This window comes from Homarus americanus, unplaced genomic scaffold (assembly GCF_018991925.1).
Source record: "Homarus americanus isolate GMGI-L3 unplaced genomic scaffold, GMGI_Hamer_2.0 scaffold49658, whole genome shotgun sequence".
NCBI classification, from domain to species: domain Eukaryota; kingdom Metazoa; phylum Arthropoda; class Malacostraca; order Decapoda; family Nephropidae; genus Homarus; species Homarus americanus.
This window is the reverse complement of record NW_024751128.1, coordinates 670,472-690,205: the sequence shown is the minus strand read 5'-3', so window position 1 is coordinate 690,205 and position 19,734 is coordinate 670,472. Positions and strand designations below refer to the sequence as shown.

At 35.7% G+C, this 19,734-nt stretch overlaps 1 protein-coding gene across 6 annotated transcripts in view; it reads right to left on the bottom strand.

Annotated features, from left to right (window-relative positions):
• Positions 1-1,739: 1,739 nt before the first annotated feature.
• The window catches only part of LOC121854548 (rho guanine nucleotide exchange factor 10-like), a 64,321-nt gene continuing 46,326 nt past the window's right edge, over positions 1,740-19,734 (bottom strand). For 5 of the 6 annotated variants that reach the window (XM_042349229.1, XM_042349230.1, XM_042349226.1 and 2 more), the window contains 12 exons: positions 19,087-19,383; positions 18,729-18,821; positions 17,049-17,273; positions 16,105-16,269; positions 15,682-15,891; positions 14,031-14,220; positions 11,203-11,342; positions 10,192-10,329; positions 9,618-9,754; positions 8,782-8,881; positions 7,296-7,490; positions 1,740-3,401 (listed from right to left, as the gene is read on the bottom strand). In XM_042349229.1, coding sequence (XP_042205163.1) covers positions 2,154-3,401; positions 7,296-7,490; positions 8,782-8,881; positions 9,618-9,754; positions 10,192-10,329; positions 11,203-11,342; positions 14,031-14,220; positions 15,682-15,891; positions 16,105-16,269; positions 17,049-17,273; positions 18,729-18,821; positions 19,087-19,383 — 3,138 coding nt within the window. In that variant the 3' untranslated portion in view covers positions 1,740-2,153. The remainder of the gene's footprint in view (positions 3,402-7,295; positions 7,491-8,781; positions 8,882-9,617; positions 9,755-10,191; positions 10,330-11,202; positions 11,343-14,030; positions 14,221-15,681; positions 15,892-16,104; positions 16,270-17,048; positions 17,274-18,728; positions 18,822-19,086; positions 19,384-19,734) is intronic. The other variant, XM_042349227.1, reaches the window with a different exon arrangement.

Sequence of the window (19,734 nt, the reverse complement as noted above, 5' to 3'; positions counted from 1 at the left end):
TCTCTCAATTTTTTTAAAACTCTGATTGTAAACATGATGATCTCCAGCAACAGAAGAGGGTGATTAAAACTCTGGGTATTAGCCACCCAAGCACAGGTCCTCGACCCACAGCAGGACCTGGGGGGGGGGATTCAAAATGGAAAAATAAAACACATCACAGTATATGTTGTATTGTTAAAGTAGTACTGTAAAAGAAACAATTGAAACCCTGAAATTGTGTGTAAATGAGGCAGAAAGTTAGTCAGATGAGCAACCTGGGACTTGGTCAAAATTTTTGTGATGCCATGGGGCAGCAGGGTCTACCATTAAACAACACATTATGCTACCAATATCTCCCCAGGTGGTAGTACCTACCTGTTTGATAACTGCCTACTATGATTATGATATAGGAATATGGGTTACTTGTCTTCATTCTATAAAATCAGTGCCAATAATTTAAGTTTGTTTATTAAATCTAAATGGGCAAGACACTTGTGAGATGTAAACATGCCCCCTCCCCTCCACTCACACAGCCAGTATCACCACCACCATACAACATTGTGGATCCAATATTCCCATAAGAATGTGCCAAATCAAACATGTCATTTATAAAAAATTAATTTTCTGAAGGGAGAAAAGGAAAGCTTTTAGTGACATAACATAAAGTTCAACCAATCACGATGCCATCAAAGTTAATAAAATGTGTTGTAAGAGATAAATTACTTTTTATTCACCTCAGATTATCTCATGAATATAATGAAATCCAGTACACCATTGGATTATAATCAATCAGAGAAATCACCACATATCTGCACAAACATATCACAAGCATAATCCTCAGAATAAAATATTTCACATGGTTTAAATATATCTAGCACTATGCTTATAATGAATATGTACCAAATTTAGTTTCTAATTACCGTACCTGCATATCTTTCTGCACATGTCAAATGTTTGACATTACACATTCATATGGGAACGTTAATATTAATCCACAAAGTTGTTTGATGGCAGTGACAATAGGTTAGTACAGTGCACGTATTGTCAAGGAGTGAAGGAGTGTGGTGGGGGAGAGGGGGCAGGGTTAAATTTCACTACTATCTTAGTTGTTTAGACTTACTATAAAGACTTAAATTTATGGTGCTAATTTTATGATTCACTACAAGTGTCAATCCATATTCCTAAATCATAATCACCGCTTCCATCAGCAATCCATGACAGCTGTAGCACACAACTTACTGCCTTACACGCCACCACCCCCAACCTCTAACCCTCCGGACCCCATCATCCCATACACACTGTTCCTAGAAATAAGTATCTAACCTACTTTTTTTATGGGGATTAGCCCACAGGTCACCGATCCACATCATGGTAAAAAAATTACCGGGTAATTGAACCAAAAATAAAAACAGAAATGGAAAAATATTAAACAAATCAAGAGAAACAATATATTGTATGTTGTGTTATCAAAGTAAGAGAAACAATTGAGACCCTGCAATTGTGTGTAAATAAGGCAGAAAGGCAGATCAGCAACCTGGGACTTGGTCACAATTTTCGTGATGCCATATAGCAGCAGGGTCTACCATTATGCTTCCAATATCTTCCCAGGCGGTAGTACCTCCCTGTTTGATAGCTGCCTATTACCTTCTATCTATAAAATTCAATTGTTTGGATTTACAGTTCAAGGACAGCAGGTGACTGTAGTACATGGAAATGTCCTGAACAGTACCTTGGTGTTGAAATTCTTTAATAAAACACTGTTAAAATAATATTCTTTTATTACATACACTTATACAATATTTTCATAGCAGGTTAACAAGGTCTGCAGTATTGACCAAAATAATGTATTTAAAATAGCAGGTCATCTGATATTTACACTTGAACATCCTGTAATATAATGTTACTGTAAATAGATATTTTCTTCTCATAAAGCAGCCTTGACATAAGCGTTTATATAATACACAGACATCAAATTTGTTGTGCTGGAAGCTTGACATAAACCATTTATAAGTCAAACAAGACATATTCACTTTTCTAAATATGTAACATATAGGGTTCATTCTAAGTATGGGCACAAAACTTAGACATATCACAATTGCACAGGGTTTGTAAAAAGTATTGGAAAATGAGTCAGATAAATAAGTTACAGGAAGTAAAGGTCTACAGAAGATTGGTTAAAGCTTCATCTCCCACACAACAATGTGTGCATCTTTGTCATTGGTGTGAGGAGGCTGGCCATCTTGTAATTGCCTCAGGTTGACATAGCCACGTCCACCCATCAGTGTCATCAGAGTGCGTGATTGGTCATTTTCTTTGCGACGTCCAGACACAGTTGATCGGCTTGTGGTGCCGCCACTTGTTGATGATATCAGAGGCACAGAGTCATGTTGGCCTGTGGAAGCATTACTTGATGTAATAACACTATTCATGCCACCACTGCCATCTTCAGACCCTGAGGATGTGGTGCAGGCTGAGGAGGCTCTCGAGTCCATGGACCATGTTGAAAGATCTAAGGAACGTGGGCGTGAGGCTTTGAGTCGCACTCGACGATCCAAAGTGCTAAGTTGAGCTGGAACTGCCAGTTCTGGGTCACTGCGGCGCATAGAATCATAACGGGACAATAAAAAGCCCTCACCAATTACCATAGGCTCATCTTCATACTCATGAACATTTAACAGATCTCCATAGAGGCCATATACATCACATTCCTGACTACCTGCTAAAGTTCCAAGACCCAAACCACGTGGCAAAGTCTTAGACAAGCGTCGCATATGCTGCTGAGTATCTCTTGGTTTACGCCGCAATATTACAGGTGAACTCAACTGCTGCCGCAAACGTGGAGGTACACGTTTTGGTGGTACAAGACTGCCATCACTCTGCTGCTTTTCCAGTCGTGATATAGGAGTTGGTGTGACTATGAGACTGCGGATGTCATCTGAACCATGAGTTCGAGAACTCTCTTGCTGCTGTGAGTGACTATGGTTATCTTGTAAGGAAGGGCGAGAACCAGGTCTTAACTCAGGAAGAGAGGCCTGAGGTCTTGAATGCGGCTGTAGTGTTAGAAGGAAGGTTATCGGTCCATTGTGAGCATGATAGCTAATATTTGCACGTCCACTGATTATTGGCACACCTTCCAGACGTGGCAATGGAATAGTGAGTGCAACACCTACATTTGTGCCCACCCACAAGAGTCCTCTTGAGGCTAGCAGTGCCGTCACATTAACACTGGAAGCAGCAATACCTCTTTCACCTAACACCCGATTAACATTTGAAGCAACATTAATATCTTGTAAATGGCGGAAGGTTTCGGTGTGATAAAGACAGATTGTTGAGGTGTTCTGCTGAGCAATCCACAGTCCAATGCCAGAGTGTGCCATTAGTTGAACTCCACCAGCACCGTCATGATGAACAGAGAACTTCTTCTGCGAATAAACAAAATGAATTTTAGCAACATTATTATACAGGGCATATATTTTCTTAAAGCATTGCAGCTATCTACAGTGGGGTATGCTATAACGAACGGATCCTACTACGAATAATCCTATAACGAACGGTTTTACCTATAAAATTGATAATGCTATAACGAACGAAACTCCTACAACGAACATTATAAATTTTTTTTTTTTTTTTTTACTAATTTATTGTTTCTGTATTACAAGTATTAATGATATTCTTTATTTCAAGGGTTTAGATGCATATTTATGCACTTTTTTACAATTTTTACAATTTAATATTATATTTTTCAGTGTTAAGTGGTTGTATTTGGGGGCCTGGAACGGATTAATCCTATAACGAACGAATGCTATAACGAACAAGGTTTTAGAACCAATTAGATTCGTTATAGCATACCCCACTGTATTAATAAATAAATAAAAAACACAGAAATATGCTTTCACTTTCAAAAGTCAAAATAAATCTTATTTTAGGCTTCTCAAAAAAAAAGAGAAAAAATACAGTATACTGTACTGTACTGTACATCACACATTACATAACTCCTCTTACTTTTACATTTATAGATATAAGAAGCCATTTACCATGTCTGGTACAGGAGGTCCTCACTATACATCGGGGATGTGTTATAGAGAAAAGCAACTTAGTGAAACATTTTATGAGGAGACAATTTTCCCCATGAGAATGAGTGTAATTAGGGGTACAGAAATACCTCACTATTCACAACCCTGCTTATTGGCAATTGATATTTTAACACCCTTATTCGTTAATCGCAAGGCGTACCCCCCTTATTCGCAAATAAAAATTATGATACCCTACAGTAATATTTCAAACTGGGAGGGCTAGCCACAGCTCTCATTTTCTGATGTAAGGCCAGCTTCATACGAGCGTCTTTTTTTCGCATGTACTGACCCTCACAGCTTAGACATTAATAAAGTTCAATAGGACCATTCACACATTCATCCCACTCCTGTACCTGTACTCCCAAACCGTGGCATCGAAAAATACACTGAGTATTCTAGAATTCTTCATATGGCAATGGCAAATGTTAATATAAATGGTTAGGCTCACTTAAAAATATCGTACACACAAATATACTGCCACTCATGCACGCACGCACACACACTCATTCACAAAGTGTTCTTTTGTATTGTTTTTGTTATTGGGTTATTTTATTGCATTTTATGGAGTGTACCCACATATAAAAAAATATGTTGCTATAAGATAAGAAATATGAAGAGCATAGGTGTGTATGTGTGTGTGGACTTGGCATGTTGCCAAGATAGACTGTCCCCATAGCTCTCCCCCTACCAGGCCAAGCTGTGTTAATGTTATTTTTCAACTTGTAATTTCAAGTACCCGGTATATATGAAGTTGTTCACAGTCGCATTTCCCGCCTCTGCTGACGGCCCTGTAAATATTTCAGTGTGATTCAAATCTTTTAAAATGTTAGATTTTGTATAATGTAGTACTACTGATATGTAATTTGTCTTAGTATGCCTTATTGTTGGTAAAAACAGGTGTACAGTATATTAAATGCAACCTCCGAAAGCGTGATTTGCTACCAGAGTTTAACAATTAATTCATGTATAATACTTCTGATAAACTTCCTACGTACTTATGTTTGAAATAATGAATGCCTGTATCTTTATATAATTTAGCTAAATATCTTTCTCGTCAGAAACGGTCATCCCAACGATTATGAAGAAACTCATTTAGAAATACCTCATTACTTCAGGACGAAATCGGACAGGTTTGAAACCGCCAATCAGCTATAATTGAGAAGGGCTGAGAAAAAATGCACACTAGCACAATGAAATTACCTTTCTGCAAATTCTATAGTTTACATATAACAAAGGCACTGGCACACAGTCGTGTCAGAGGTGACTGATGAATTCTAAAGTGCAAAAAAAAATTGTATTTTTAGGTCACCTAAATTACTTATTCTGGTTATTTCTACATTATATTAGAAGATTTTAAAGTTATTTATACATAATATTTGGGTACATACAGACTCAGTATAAAACCACGGATGGCGTATTTGTGATATAACAGGCGTATAATGAAAATTTCTTCTTATATTTGTTAGTGGTGTATATGTGAAAGAATGTATACCAGCACAGCACATACAAAGCACCCCTTGAGCTTGATCCAGGATATCAATATTTTTCCATGAAAAAAAAAAGATAAGCAAAGCTTTTAAAGAAATAATTAAATCTCCACTTATCCAATGTGGGTCACCATGTACAGTACGTACTGTATTGAGGTCTCTTACACATGTTAGCTTTCTCTATACAGCATAGTATTAATAAAAAGTTTTGAGACCAAAATTTCACTGTGTTCAATGTCTGAGTTAATATGGAAAGCTTTAAATATACAGTATCAATTTGTTTTGTGAAGTACGTATGACCCAAATGAATTTTAAGATTATCTACAGTAAAATGTACATTAACCAAACATTGTAATATCTTCCATATTTTTATATACCGCCACAGCTCAGTCTCAATGAATATGTTAAATGCAACAAGGTGACCATATGTCTAGGGTCCCCGATTACCATAAGGACAAAATAGTCCCCAACTCTCCAGAACAGAGGAAAAATTTATACGTATTCCTTAAATAATCTCATAGCTACAGTATCTTTTATTCCACATATTGTACCAAGTTCAAGGAAAATCCAATTCTGTTTTTCTTAATTATCATGTTCATAATATGCCAGTTTTGACAGATGGATGGATGGACATAAATAAATGAATGCACAGTCACACCTATTCCAGCATGTCTCTGTGGTACAGTATCATATACAGTACAGTATTGTAAACCAAAACTTTAATGTTTACAGTTTATTTGTGCATATATAAGACAGTAACAAGTACAGTAGTGGCATTTGACTTGGTTGGGATAGTTGGAGATTTGATGACTCCTAGTGGAACTTGACACACATACATTCTCTAAGATGACACTGAACAAGAAAAATATCCATAATAATGTTTCAAAATATTTTTTTCTATATCTGAACCACCGAACTGTACAGTAGCCTGGCAATTCTAGTTAACCTTTCTAATAAAGAGTAGTTCTATCTTCATAAAAAATTACTATTTTTACTAGAAGCCTTGAAATAAAGTACTGTATTACAAATGATACTGTTGCATTTTACTGAAACACTTACACAAATGCATACACCACATTTTCTTAATCATATTCCCTTACAGGTCTGTTCTTTTATGAATGTATGGCATGTTAGGACTTGGTGACTACAGAGTAACTGTAGGCACATACGGTAAGTAATAATTGTGGGATGCAAGAGCTGAGGTAAAAGAAATGGCTAATTTCACCTCTTCCCTATAATCTCTTGGTCTCCCTTCTTTTCCCCCTTTACTCTAAGAATCCACTTTCTGAATTCATTAAAGATGAACCAAATTACCAGTATTAGCTAAAGAATAATATGTTGGATGAATAGTATATTGAGAATAAGAAACACAGAAATTAAGAGATGTAGCAATGAGTGTAAGATACAGAGCAGATTAGAGTTTGTTATGGTGGTCTGTATATGTTAAGAGAATGGGATAGAGGTATAAAAGTTTGTTAGAGTGTATAATTCAGAGATGGATGGTTGGAAGAGGGACAAACCAAGGATATGGAAGGATAGGATACTGGATGCAACAAAGTGTGAGTGTTGGACATTTAGGAGGAAGCAGATTATGAGAATGAATATGAGTGGTTTTGGAGAATGCTGCAGCAGTAAGTGATAAAATTTAGCAAGCAAAGAGAGTGATACTTTGCGCCACAACCACCCTGCAGTGCTACCAGAGGGGTGTTGCATGACTGGGGAAAACAAAACAAAAACTGGTACAGTATTTACTTACAGTAACTTCTGCTGTAAAGCAATCAATAACATGTACATGGTCCCCACAAGCAGCATAGACATGAGTGTTGATGGGGAGGAGTGCTGAGACGGCCTGTGAGCCCAGGATTATGTTGAGAGGTTCACGTAGTTGCCAGGCACCATCAGCACCACGGCGGTACACCTGGACACACCCATTACAAAGACCTACATATACCTGTAACACAGAGGTTTGTTCTCATGAGGTACAGTACAAAACTTATAAAAATAATATAAAAATGCAATAAAACAAAAAACAAGTACTACAGTAAAGGCAATGATAACAATAAAGCCTTTTTAGAATCTTTATCCTATTTCCTAAACACTTAAGTCTTACATCTACTCATGACCTCCTTGCTGATAGTTAAACAACAACCGTTTGAACCAAATAAAATATAATTCTGTATCTCGTCTTTCCATTATTCTACTTTTTAATCTTGAATGGAGAAGACAATTTTTTTTAACTAATAAAGTGGAGAACAATTAAACATTTAACTAAAATTTTGCATAAGAATTACAGTACCGTAGTAGACATGTGATTAATTACATAACACATGTATGCACCAAGCTGCCTTCAAGGTGTTCATATATGGCAAACTTCACTTTAAAAATTATTACCATTTTGAAATTAAAAACACAGCATATTATTTTTAAGCATTTGAGCCATTTCTCAAATTAAAAATTATACATCCTCTTTACCTCTACTTTGCAATTATTACTGACACTCTTTTAATGTCAAAAGACACCCCTTGACTGTACTACAGTAATTAGTGTCATCACATGGACCACTCAAGTGGTGCCTACATGCATCTGTTTGTCGGTGTTGTTTAGAACAGATAATCAGCTGATAACCACACTAAGGCTATTTGTTAGCAATGAAAACTTTTGTTTTATCTATTTTAAGAAAGATCAAGAGGAAAATGTTACATTTAATCTCGTTAACGCCTTCACTATGGGGACGACACTTTTAATAGTTGATTTGGCTAACACCAAACAATTTTATTCAACTCAGAGGGGACCCTGTACACAATAGGTTAGTAGACTATCTCCACTAAACCTTTTACTATGGAGAGGCCACCTTTAATTTTAATTTGAGTAACGTGAAACATTTTATTCAGCTCAGAGGGGACCTCATACACAAGAAATCAATGCCTCAGATTGCAGGAAAATGCATGTACCTATGGCACGCGCAATGTTTACCAACAGTGAGCACATTGCCCCTTGCCCAAATTATTTCCACCCTAACCATTTTTCTCCAAAGCTTGGGGTCTGGTGTACAGACATAACAGAACTCCACAAACACCTTTAATGTCTACATATAGAAGTCTCACATATCTACCTACCACAATAACTCTCTTTTAACCATAAACAGCAAACCCACATTTATAAATTATAATTCCTAATCATCTCTGTGAAAAATTACCCTTTTAATTCCTGAAAGCAGCACTCCACTCTACACCATTACCTACCTGATCACAGTGGTACTTGATGGTAGTGATGGCAGCTGGTACAGTTGTTGAGCCAAGTTCAGTTTGGCGTTCTGGGTCCAGCCCGCTGTACACCATTAACCTGCCAGACAAACACAAGAAAACAACCATTTAGGTCACTCAAAGATGAAGACTGAATGTATAAGACACTGCCGTATCTATTGTAAATATAAAAGATATAAACAAGATAATGACTTGCTTGTTATATCATATACAGTATCTATTATACTGTTACTGTATATACATAAATATTGAACACATTATACACTTTATTTCCAATAGTACAGAGAGCATGTACAGTTCTGCTGTATAGAGGGAAACTTAAAATCAATGAATGCAAAAAAATTAAAGAAAAATAAGAATTAACTAGACAATGGAAAGTGTATGGCAGTTAATATTTAGAGAATTAAAAGAACTGTATTACAGTAAAAGCGGTGTGGGTTCAGAAAAGGATGACGAGGTGTAGATCAAATGTTTGCCTAAGAAAGCACAAGGGAAAATGTTTCCAGAGATGGCATAGGATCTGCATCTGCCATTTATGAATCTGGAAAAAGCATATGATAGAAGATACAGAAGAGCTATGTGGGAAGTACCGCAAACATATGGGGAAAATATGAAATTGTCGATATATCTGGGGGCCTTGTGAGAGAATCTATCACAGTAGTACAGTACAATAGTATGAAAGAACAATGGACTGCAAGTGAATGATGAAGAATCTGTCTTTGATCTTGCTTCCAGCCACCATAATTGAAGAGAGAGAAAATCATGCTCTGAGTATAACTGATTAATTCTACAATAATAAACAAGAGGTGCTGTACCTGTGTGAGTGTGTGCCCATCCATACAGTGTGAGCTCGCAGTGATGGCTCATCTGTAGTTGTGATGCCAGGGACATGTTGCAGCGATGTCACGCACACTTCAACCATGTCTACACGCACAACCTCTCTGAGGCCAACCTATAGTAAAATCAATATGGTTTTAATTTTACAAGTAGGTTATAAAGGAGTGAATCTATACAGTACCAAGAATCAAAACTGAATTTTTTCACCTGTTGATGTTACTTGTGACTGGTTATGATTTTAACAATACAGTATACTGTACTATGCAATGTTGCTTTAGGAAGTTTAGGGTATTCACACAACTATCAAAGGAGTAAGTGATGTCATTCAAGGGGTTATTTAAAAAAAGAAAGAAAGAAAAAAAAGAGAAATGTACAAATAAATGGGATAAAACACAATAATTTTATTAAATGACACACCAAGGCTGGGTCATTAAAGGACCATGATTCAATTGTCAAGTGGTTGGTATATACTGTAATGGGTGTTTTCCTCTGTAAAATGGAATATCTGAAGGAAAAATAAAAACCACCTCTGTGAAATATAAACTGCCTTACCTGTTGCATGAGGTAAATGGTGATGTGTGATGAGACCCCATCTGTGGAACATAACCATAGGTATGTGTGATGCCGACCTGTTCCTGACAACCTGCTGGGCCGGGACATTGTCACAGTGTAGCAGCACCCACATTTAACCTGAGAAAAAGTTTTAGCATCAATTTACAACTATCACTAGAAATGTTCCTGTACTGTACTGTATAAATAATGGTGAGAATGGATAAAATAATATTGAAACAGTGAAAAAATATGTTGACAGGTTATATAGGATACAGTAAACCCTCTCAATATGGGATAATCCCAATAAGGGACATCTCTTTGTCCAGTATAATTAGTGAACTCTATTGGTAATTATCTGGTAAAGGGAACATTGTCCACTAATGACCGGGTTTACTGTCCTTAAATGTCTCAAAACAAAGTGATGGTACTGTACAGAGTGCAGTAGTACAAAACATAAAAGCTTTGCATCAAAGAAAAAGTGTACTGTACATTCTCCAAAGCCCTGATACAGAAACTCCATGACCAAACATTTTGGATTCCCAATACTCAAGATGTGCATGTTGATGATCAGGGATGATGTGTGAAAATTTGATTGTAATATTTTATGTATCCTCTCCAAAAATTCCTATTGAGGTAATTCCTTTAACATCAGTACTACCCAAGGTTTTTCTATTCACTATAAGTAATTAATTAAGTACAGTTCATTAATTTAAGTAATGAAACTCTTTAAAAAAAAAAAAAACTGAACCAAGTCCATCAACATTTTCATTAACCCAAGTCCAAATCCAACTAAAAAAGTTGGAGTTAAGTACAAAATCATAACTTATAACCATGGGAGATGATGTGTGGCCTGCAGGATCCCTCTACTTTAACACCCCTGCCAGTGTAAAAATTCCCAGAAAACCAATTCTCCGCAACCTCATCATTAAACGGGGGATGCCTGTACACATTTAAAATAATCCACAATAAAGGAAGGCTAATTTTTAATCATGAAGTATTTTAGGAACTTACCTCTGTATCATGAGGAGAGGAAAAGACTGGAAGAGACTTGACAAATAGTGGCATTTTAGTTGATGGTCGCTTTTCTTGCTCTGGTACATCCCATGCAGGAGAATTAGAGCTGTCAAGAGCCAGCTGTGCTAAACGAAGTTCTGTTGGCAAAAGTAATTAACCATTATTTGATCACATTCAAAATAACTTTTTCCTACTGCAACCAATGTATAAATCAAATATACAGTGTCAGGTTTGTTTGTTAGTGATGTTATTTGTTATGCATAGCTACAGTTTTAAACATTGAGAGCATGGCCACCATTCTTAAGATATTTAGTATGTTTATGTGAACAGCTTCAAGAATGCTCATGAATGTCTAACTATGGGAGGTTGACCCCTATCTAAAAGAGGGTCCTCCTGTGTACGATCACAGTTTTTAACACAGAAAGCAGAAATTTAGCATTGATATTTTTATTTTTTGCACGTGCATTTGATTTTGGCCAAGGAAAGACACAGAATATGTGGCTACACTCATTCTGTTTAAATTTATTGTGTAAAAAACAGATCCTGACAATGTCAGGTACCCCAGCTAATACAGTCTCTCCTCGACTTACGACGGGGTTCCGTCCCGACGACCAGGTCTTAAGTCGAAAATGCAAAAATAATACATAGAAATTCTAAAAGGAAATACAGTACAGTAATTGACTGTCTTTTATTCTTCTCAGCACCACGAGAACTCTCACTTTTACGCTTGCCAGCCATTTTAAAGGGAATTACAAACGAAAATTTTGTCAGTACACAGCGCGATCACTAACAACAACGACGGCCAAACACCAACTGAGCGGGCTACGAGGTGGATGCAGTACACCACGAGGCGGCCCAGCCCAAGCTATTGTACGGTGTCACATTATGACCAAATGTCGGGACTCGAAAATACGTAATGTGAAAAATATTTTATAAGACCATGGCTGTCGTATGTCGGGTTGTCGCAAGCCAATATGTCATAAGTCTAGGAGAGACTGTATGTATACAGTATATAAAAGGTTACTTTATTTCAGTGTTAATTTTGTCAAGGACATGTTTAATATTATCTAGTGTGCCCCTCCACTTCTTTATTCCTTAAACTCAACCAATATGTATAAATCACTGTATTTCTAACATCAGGTAAACCACAGCAAGTACAGTCTTGTGAAAGATTCTTTGAGCACTTCTGGAGACAGCTGGCAACTCAAGGCCGTTTGTTTACTATAAAACGTAGTATAATATAATACAAAACAACAAAGCCCAACCAATAATTAAGCAACAGGGAATTAAGTAACAAATCACCGATAACCTTTTATATTCAATCATAATTTTTACTATGTACTATAGTAAACAAACAGCCTTGAGTTGCCAGCTGTCTCCAGCAATGTTCGAAGAATCTTGAACGAGACTGTACAGTATTAATATCCCTTCAATATAGATAAACAAAAAAAAAACCCTTCCCAAATGCTGGAATTAATATTAACATGGCAACATTGGTTGAAATCAACTTACAACTGCAAATAATCATATATTGTACTGTACAGCAATACTGAGAAATATGCTTTTGTAAATTAATAAAGGTATAAATATTTATTTTAAGTTGAAACAATTCATGATCCTTTCTGTTACAAGAAATTAAGAATGATGGAAACTGCAGTGGACCTATTGGCCCATACTGATTAGTCCTGTTTACACCCAACCCTTATCACTAATATCTGTATACAGTATCTGTCTAACTTATATCTGAAGTTTCATAGTATGTTCTAAGTTAATTTTACAAGTATTTGTTAATTTCTTCCACTCATCCACAACTCTACTTCCAAACCAAAGTTTACCTATTTCACACCTAAATCTAAATTTGTCTAATTTAAAACATAGCTATGCGTTCGCTCCACGTTTGATAGTTTAAGTATCTTAGTTATATCACCTTTATTTAACCCTAATTTCCATTTATACAATTTGATAATATCGTTCCTCACTTTACGTCTCTCAAGAGAATACAAATTTAGATTTTTAAGTCTGCCACCATACTCAAGGTTCTTAATGCCAGGGATTAGCTTTATCATCTCCCTCTGAATGCTTTCTTGGGAAGTGATATCCATCCATAGTACTATGACCTAAAGTGAACAGCATAATCCAAGTGAAGTCTCATGAGATATACAGTACTGTAGGTTAAGGATAACCTTGCTAGTCCTGTTTCTAATGCTCCTAGATATGAACCCTAGTAATTTGTTCGCCTTGTTTTGATCATAAACACATTGCTGACTTGGTTTTAGGTTCCTACTTATCATTACCACTAAATAATTATCACAATTGGATTTCTCTATATCTCTTGTTCAGCTGATGTGAGGGAATAAAATTGTCCGTACAATCATCCTCCTATTCTTAAATTCAGAGACAAATGCTGCAACAACAAAAATATTACAATAAGAAATAAAGAGGAACAGGCCAAGCTCAATTTTCATTGCAAGATTCTTCATTGCATAACATTTCCATCAGAAACTATCAATAAAATATACTTGTGAGTATTGAAGCCAATGATTCACTATGTCAGTGTACTGAAGTAGAGTGAATGTTAGTGCTTTAAAGAAGGCCATGAAAATAATCCAAACAATTAATGGCATTAATAAGATTATTCCTAGGGTGCCAAAGAATTTTTTATGGTTAACAATGTATGGTAAGGCAGTCGTTACCTTGAACCAATAAGTATGATGCCTTCTCATAACTTTCACTTCTACCTTACTGGCCAATAAAAGAGCATAAAAAAAAGAGTTTATCCAAGGCTCTCACCTGCATATATACAGGTACTTATTGTATGAACTTACCTACAATCCAGTCCTTCTTGATAACAGGATTGTTGGTCTGGAAAGTAAATGTCTCCTTTTCTCGGCCTTCCTTGCTCTTAGCTGTGAATTGCAAACAGCAAGCATCTACCCATGCCATCTGCTCATCTCGAATGTGTAAAGCTCTCTGGATGTTGTTTGAAACTTGCTGTAGGTGTTCTGCTGTCAGACCCTGATAAAAAATATTGAAATTGTTTAATCCCTTTTTAATCAATTCATATAATGCACTACATTCCTTTTTCTATAATACAAATGAACTATTCATGCTAAAACTTCTCCATCCATGATTTTCACTGATAGTACTACAGCTGGTCACTCATTTCTTTCAAAACCCCAGATGTAAGCTTGCTACCTGAGAGCTATCCCACAAAAAATGTGAGATGTACTATAAAGAATGTATGCTATGTCATTATATCTGACATAAATAATTCATGTATGGCCTATGTACAGTATCTATATGTTTTAACTGATCAAATAAATTTTTACTTATTACATCATTAATTTTCTTCTCAATCTTGTAAACCTTTTCCCACTATGCTGCAGGATGACCAATCCATCAGACACACACACACACTATCCACCGTTATTGATTCACTCTAACTGTTGTGACATTCCCCTAATTCACAAAAAGCCATGTTCTCTTATTATACATGAGCATTTTTTTTATTTCATCTTAGTTATATATATTTTAGACAAGCTCTAACTTTTTTTCTAATGCAGCTTTATTGATAACTTACTGCTTTTCCTAATAATTTTTTTCCTGTAAACTAGAGTACAGTAATATTAATAGATAAGAGACCCAGGAAAAAATCATACATTGAGAGGAAAGTTTCTCCCACAAGAGGCCAACAATAGATCTTCCCTACATTTCTTCCTGCTACAAATTAAATTAATCCACTCTGTGCTTCTAAATTACTGTTTTTCTAAATACTATACAGTGGTCCCTCGGTTAACGAACAGTTCGATTAACGAATTAGCTCCCATAAGGATTTTCAGTTCGATTAAAGAAATCCTTACGACAAACACGTTTTGTTGTGCGCATCAGCTGATTGGCTAGTCCGCCAATACAGTAATTGGTTCTATGTTTACATTCGTTTCCAGTGGAGTAAATATCAAGAAAGTTGGTCTCTTGAATATTTCTGCATTTTTTATATTAAAATTATTGGTCATTCTGAAATTTAGTTAACATATTGATAATATACAGTGCAGAAATCATTATGAAACATGAAGAAGGCATTAGAACCAATGCACTCTGTAAAGAATATGGCATGTCATCATCGACTGCCTCTACAATCAGCTGTGTGACATGTAAACAAAGCTGCCGGGAATACGACATACACACCTCAAAGTAAGTTAAAATACAGTATTCCATTGTTTTTTATTTAATATTATACAGTACTGTATTTAGTTTATATTTAAAGTATGAATATGGACAACAATGGAAATCTTTGGAGAAGGATTTGCATCCCCAGTGTGAATGGCATAAAGCCCATAAATGTTTGACATACAGAGAAAATAATTGAACTGAGGAATGACCCTGTACAAAGAAAGTAGTAGAGCTTTACAGTATTCCTCAGAACTAAGAGACTACAAATTAGGTACAGACAAAGGTATGCAATAACAGAAAACTCACATCATAAGTCCCCCTGAGTGATGACACAAGGGTTGAGATTCGGGACACCACTTCATAATCATGCATAAGATCATTCATCTCTTGGCACAAGTTGTCTACGTTGGAACCCATAGTTTCCTCTGGGATACGAGCTGAGTTAATGGACCCTGTTTTGTTGACTCCCGAGGCCAATAACCGACTCAAAGTTGGAGAAGAACTTGTGTCTTGAATCTGAAAGTTATCATAAAATTATCTGCATTGTGAGAACACAAATCATCTTATATTACTATACAGTTATCAAAAGACAATAAAATGTTTTCTAAATTGTACTCTGCACTGTACTGTATATACATAATTAAAAAGATCAAACATACCAATGAAGGATATATGATTTGCTTTGGATGCAAACATTTTCCATATGATTTTAAAGTCTGGTCGTGTTACCTCAACATCCGTGACAGGATAGGCCCACTTGAGAGAGAGTCGCTCATTCTGATGACCGTAATCATCAGTTGTCTTTGGCACCACTGTCACACAGATGATCAGATCATTGGTGAGGAACAGCCTGCGTCCTTTGCTCTTACTAATCAGGCCACTTTGGTTGAACTCCTGTTAGAAATAAAATATTTAGCCAACATATAAATTACCCTGAGGCTTCATCTGTAACAACAGAATCTCAAGACCTAGCAATGAGCTCATTTTAACTTTACCCATATGGACATTAAATTCAACGTACAGTACCATAACATTTTACCAGATTTATCTACATCTTCATGAAGACAGGTCTGAAAAACTATCTGGGGGACTAGAACACTGCTCAATAAAAAAAAAAAATAGGTTAAATACTTACGAATAAATATGTATCTAATAAATATTCTTGTATAAAAGAATTTTAAAAACTTTACTCTCCACAGCACTGTACAGTACTCTTAAAGGCTATAATTTTTATGAGCTATTGACTGATTTAGGACTTGAAAGTATCTCAACTGAAATTGGCCGTGACAATCGCCTATGTTCCTTGTTAAACTTAAAACCAACAACATGTTACCTAATAACCCAACATGAAGTCACTGCAGAAAGACACCTAAACCTATTTCAGACATTTACCTGATGTTAGTTTAAGAAAACTTTATATTCCTGTATTCAAAAGCTTACTCCAACGCCAATTAATCTGTACTGATATTTCTTATCAATAAAGAATTTGTTCTTTGAAATTGACAGGCCTGTACAGTATTGTATAGGTATATCGTTTATAATTTGCATCATTAACAATTTCATGCTGGTACCAGTATTTAGATAAAAAATGTTACAAACAAAAGTTATCAAAAGTCATGTTTGACATGTAATGCATGAGAATAGAAAGAATTTCCATATATATTTTAACTCACCAGCTGAAGAACATCATCTTGTCGTAGTAAATAGCGGCTACCTTCTTGTATTCCTCGCAAGGCAAACTTAGTATTAATATGCTTGAGGGTGTCACGGAAAGCCTGATATTGTTCTGCCTCACGTTTTCTCTCATTCAGCATCTCTGCCAATGATTCTAGTTGAGTGAGAGCAAGCTGTAGTGACATCCGGTCATGGTGCCCCTGAGGAGTATGTTTCAGGAGGTCCTGAAAGTGAGAATCAAAAGTTACTGAACATTTTACTGATAAAAATTTAGATTCTAGCCAATTCTACATGATCAAATCTTTCATAGTTAGTGTTAAAATATATGAAATTTTTGCAAAGAACTTTAGTTTGCCTACCCTAACAAGTCACCAAAGCTAACATACTGTATTTCACTTTTGTACTGCTATAATTCCTGGCAAGAAAATCTACTTTTTTTGCCAATGAGTCTAAAAATCTCCAAAGTTGTACTGTACTTGGTTCAATAAATAATTGTGATTATCTAAAAATGAATGGATTATTTTTTTTAACTAAAAGTGATAATTCAGATTTTCCTGACTTGTTGTGTATGAGAACAAACAATTAATATCATTATAAAAATGGTGTTCACTACCTATTGCATGGTGGTGGAGAGATGCAAATATTATCCGTGTACAATATAAGAAACTTTCCTTTGAATGAAAGACCCTTAACAACAAATTATTTATCCTTAAATTTTCTGTTTTTCAATCACTAAACATACTGTAGTTTTGTTACAATGTACTGTCATTGTTAAATTAGAGAACATATTCATATAAAGTAGTTCATTATTCACTATTAAGTAGCCTGGAGCTTGGAAAAACACGAGTTTTTAAAAGATTCACAACGTTCTGTTCTTCTCAGCTGTGTAAACACAGCATGAGGCTCCGCAGCTAGCCTGTAACCTGGTAGACCAACTTACTGTGTTTGTTTTTATTTGGTAGTTTCGCTACCGGGCCTCAATAAGTTGCCCTTCACTCGGCTCTGGTGTGGGTTACTACTGACTTAATTTTATTATATGTATAGTATATTCATTACTGAAAACTTCATTGTGATTAAGTTTTATAGTCAAATTATTTTTGGCCTGGAACATGTCTTAATTGGCCAGGTACAGTACTGTACAGTACCTGCATATCATAAGAGCCTATGGGGCAAACATGTTACACTAAATGCAGTTCACTTGACATGGTACAGTACAAAAAGCTTTTAAGTCTTGACCTGCCTACCTCATGACATGTTCATTATTTTATATGCTGATACATCCATTCCTAAATATCATGTTTCAATTCCTGCATTTTAACATCAAAGTAGCTAAACATTAAATTTTCCAGGTCTCCCATCTCTACTTATTTTCACTCTTCTTGCTTTCAAATTCTTTATTGAAATTTTCCGAGTTACATTCTCCTCCAAACTCATTTACAAACATTAGTATTTTTTTTTATGAATCATCTGGTAAAGCTGTGCTACCTGCAAACAACAATTGACTGATTTCCCATTTCCATCCTATATGTACAGTATCATAATCCCTAAACTTACTTTTAATTTTTTTTCTGAACATCAATAGCCTTCCTTCATTCTATTAGGCAAAAGTGAACTGAACCAGCCCCTGTAAATCTTTTTGGAAAAGAAAAAAAAGATAGATTTTCCTCCTGATATTTTACCTGGAGAAAGAGAATGAACTGAGGGAAGCGTTGGACAGGCTTCACCATAAGTCCAAAGAATGACAATCGATCAGGCGAGGTGATCTGACGCATCTGTAAGATAACATCATTGTATAATTGCTTGAAAAAATTTTGACTACCTATTTCCTTTTGTTTCATTCTATTTACACAAGTCTACAACATGTGAATTCTCATAAAAATAACTTTTGCATGGCTATCAAAATCAATATATTTATGTTATTCATTTTGATGAATTGAAAAGGTACATCTGGAGACAAAGCTCTACTCTTTCATTCATTAAGTCATAATAATAATTGTAAAGAGTAAATTTGACTTTTCATATATGTAAATATAATACCTTTAGGAAATCAGCAAAAGCAGATTTCTTTTTAGATTCTTGCTTTGCAACTTCCATGGCACGAGCAAAGTTGTTGATGAAGTCGCTATAAATGTCCAAGACGATCGCCTTGGAAAAAGAAGCGACAAATACATCTCCTATCTTCTCCTCTCGATCCCATTGCCGTACACACTCAGCCAGGGCGATACGGAATAGTGTGTGGCACTGAAGAATCTCTGATAATCTGTGAAACAATGTAGAAAGCTTGGCTGTGCTGAGGACTGGAGGTTTCGAGTCTTCTAAAGGTTTTTTGTAGTCCTGAAATTTTTTTACAATTCTTAGTCATCTTATATTTTATTACATGTAAGCAATCGTTGTTAAGCATTCAGTGGGCACATAAAAATGGTAAACAAAAACAAAATGCCTTGAAGACCAAATCTTTTCTTCTTTTCTACAGGAATAAGTAAAATATGGAGGAAAGTAAATCAGAGTACATAATGTACAGTGTTATGTAGGCCAACGATGTAAAAGATGAAAGAAAGAACTGAGATTATATGAAGAAAAAGGAGAATGGCAATGATAATACGGTCCCATAATATAATTTTAATGACAAAAGCGAATTAGCGACATATACAGTACTGTATTCATACTGTACCAGAGTTAGTAAGG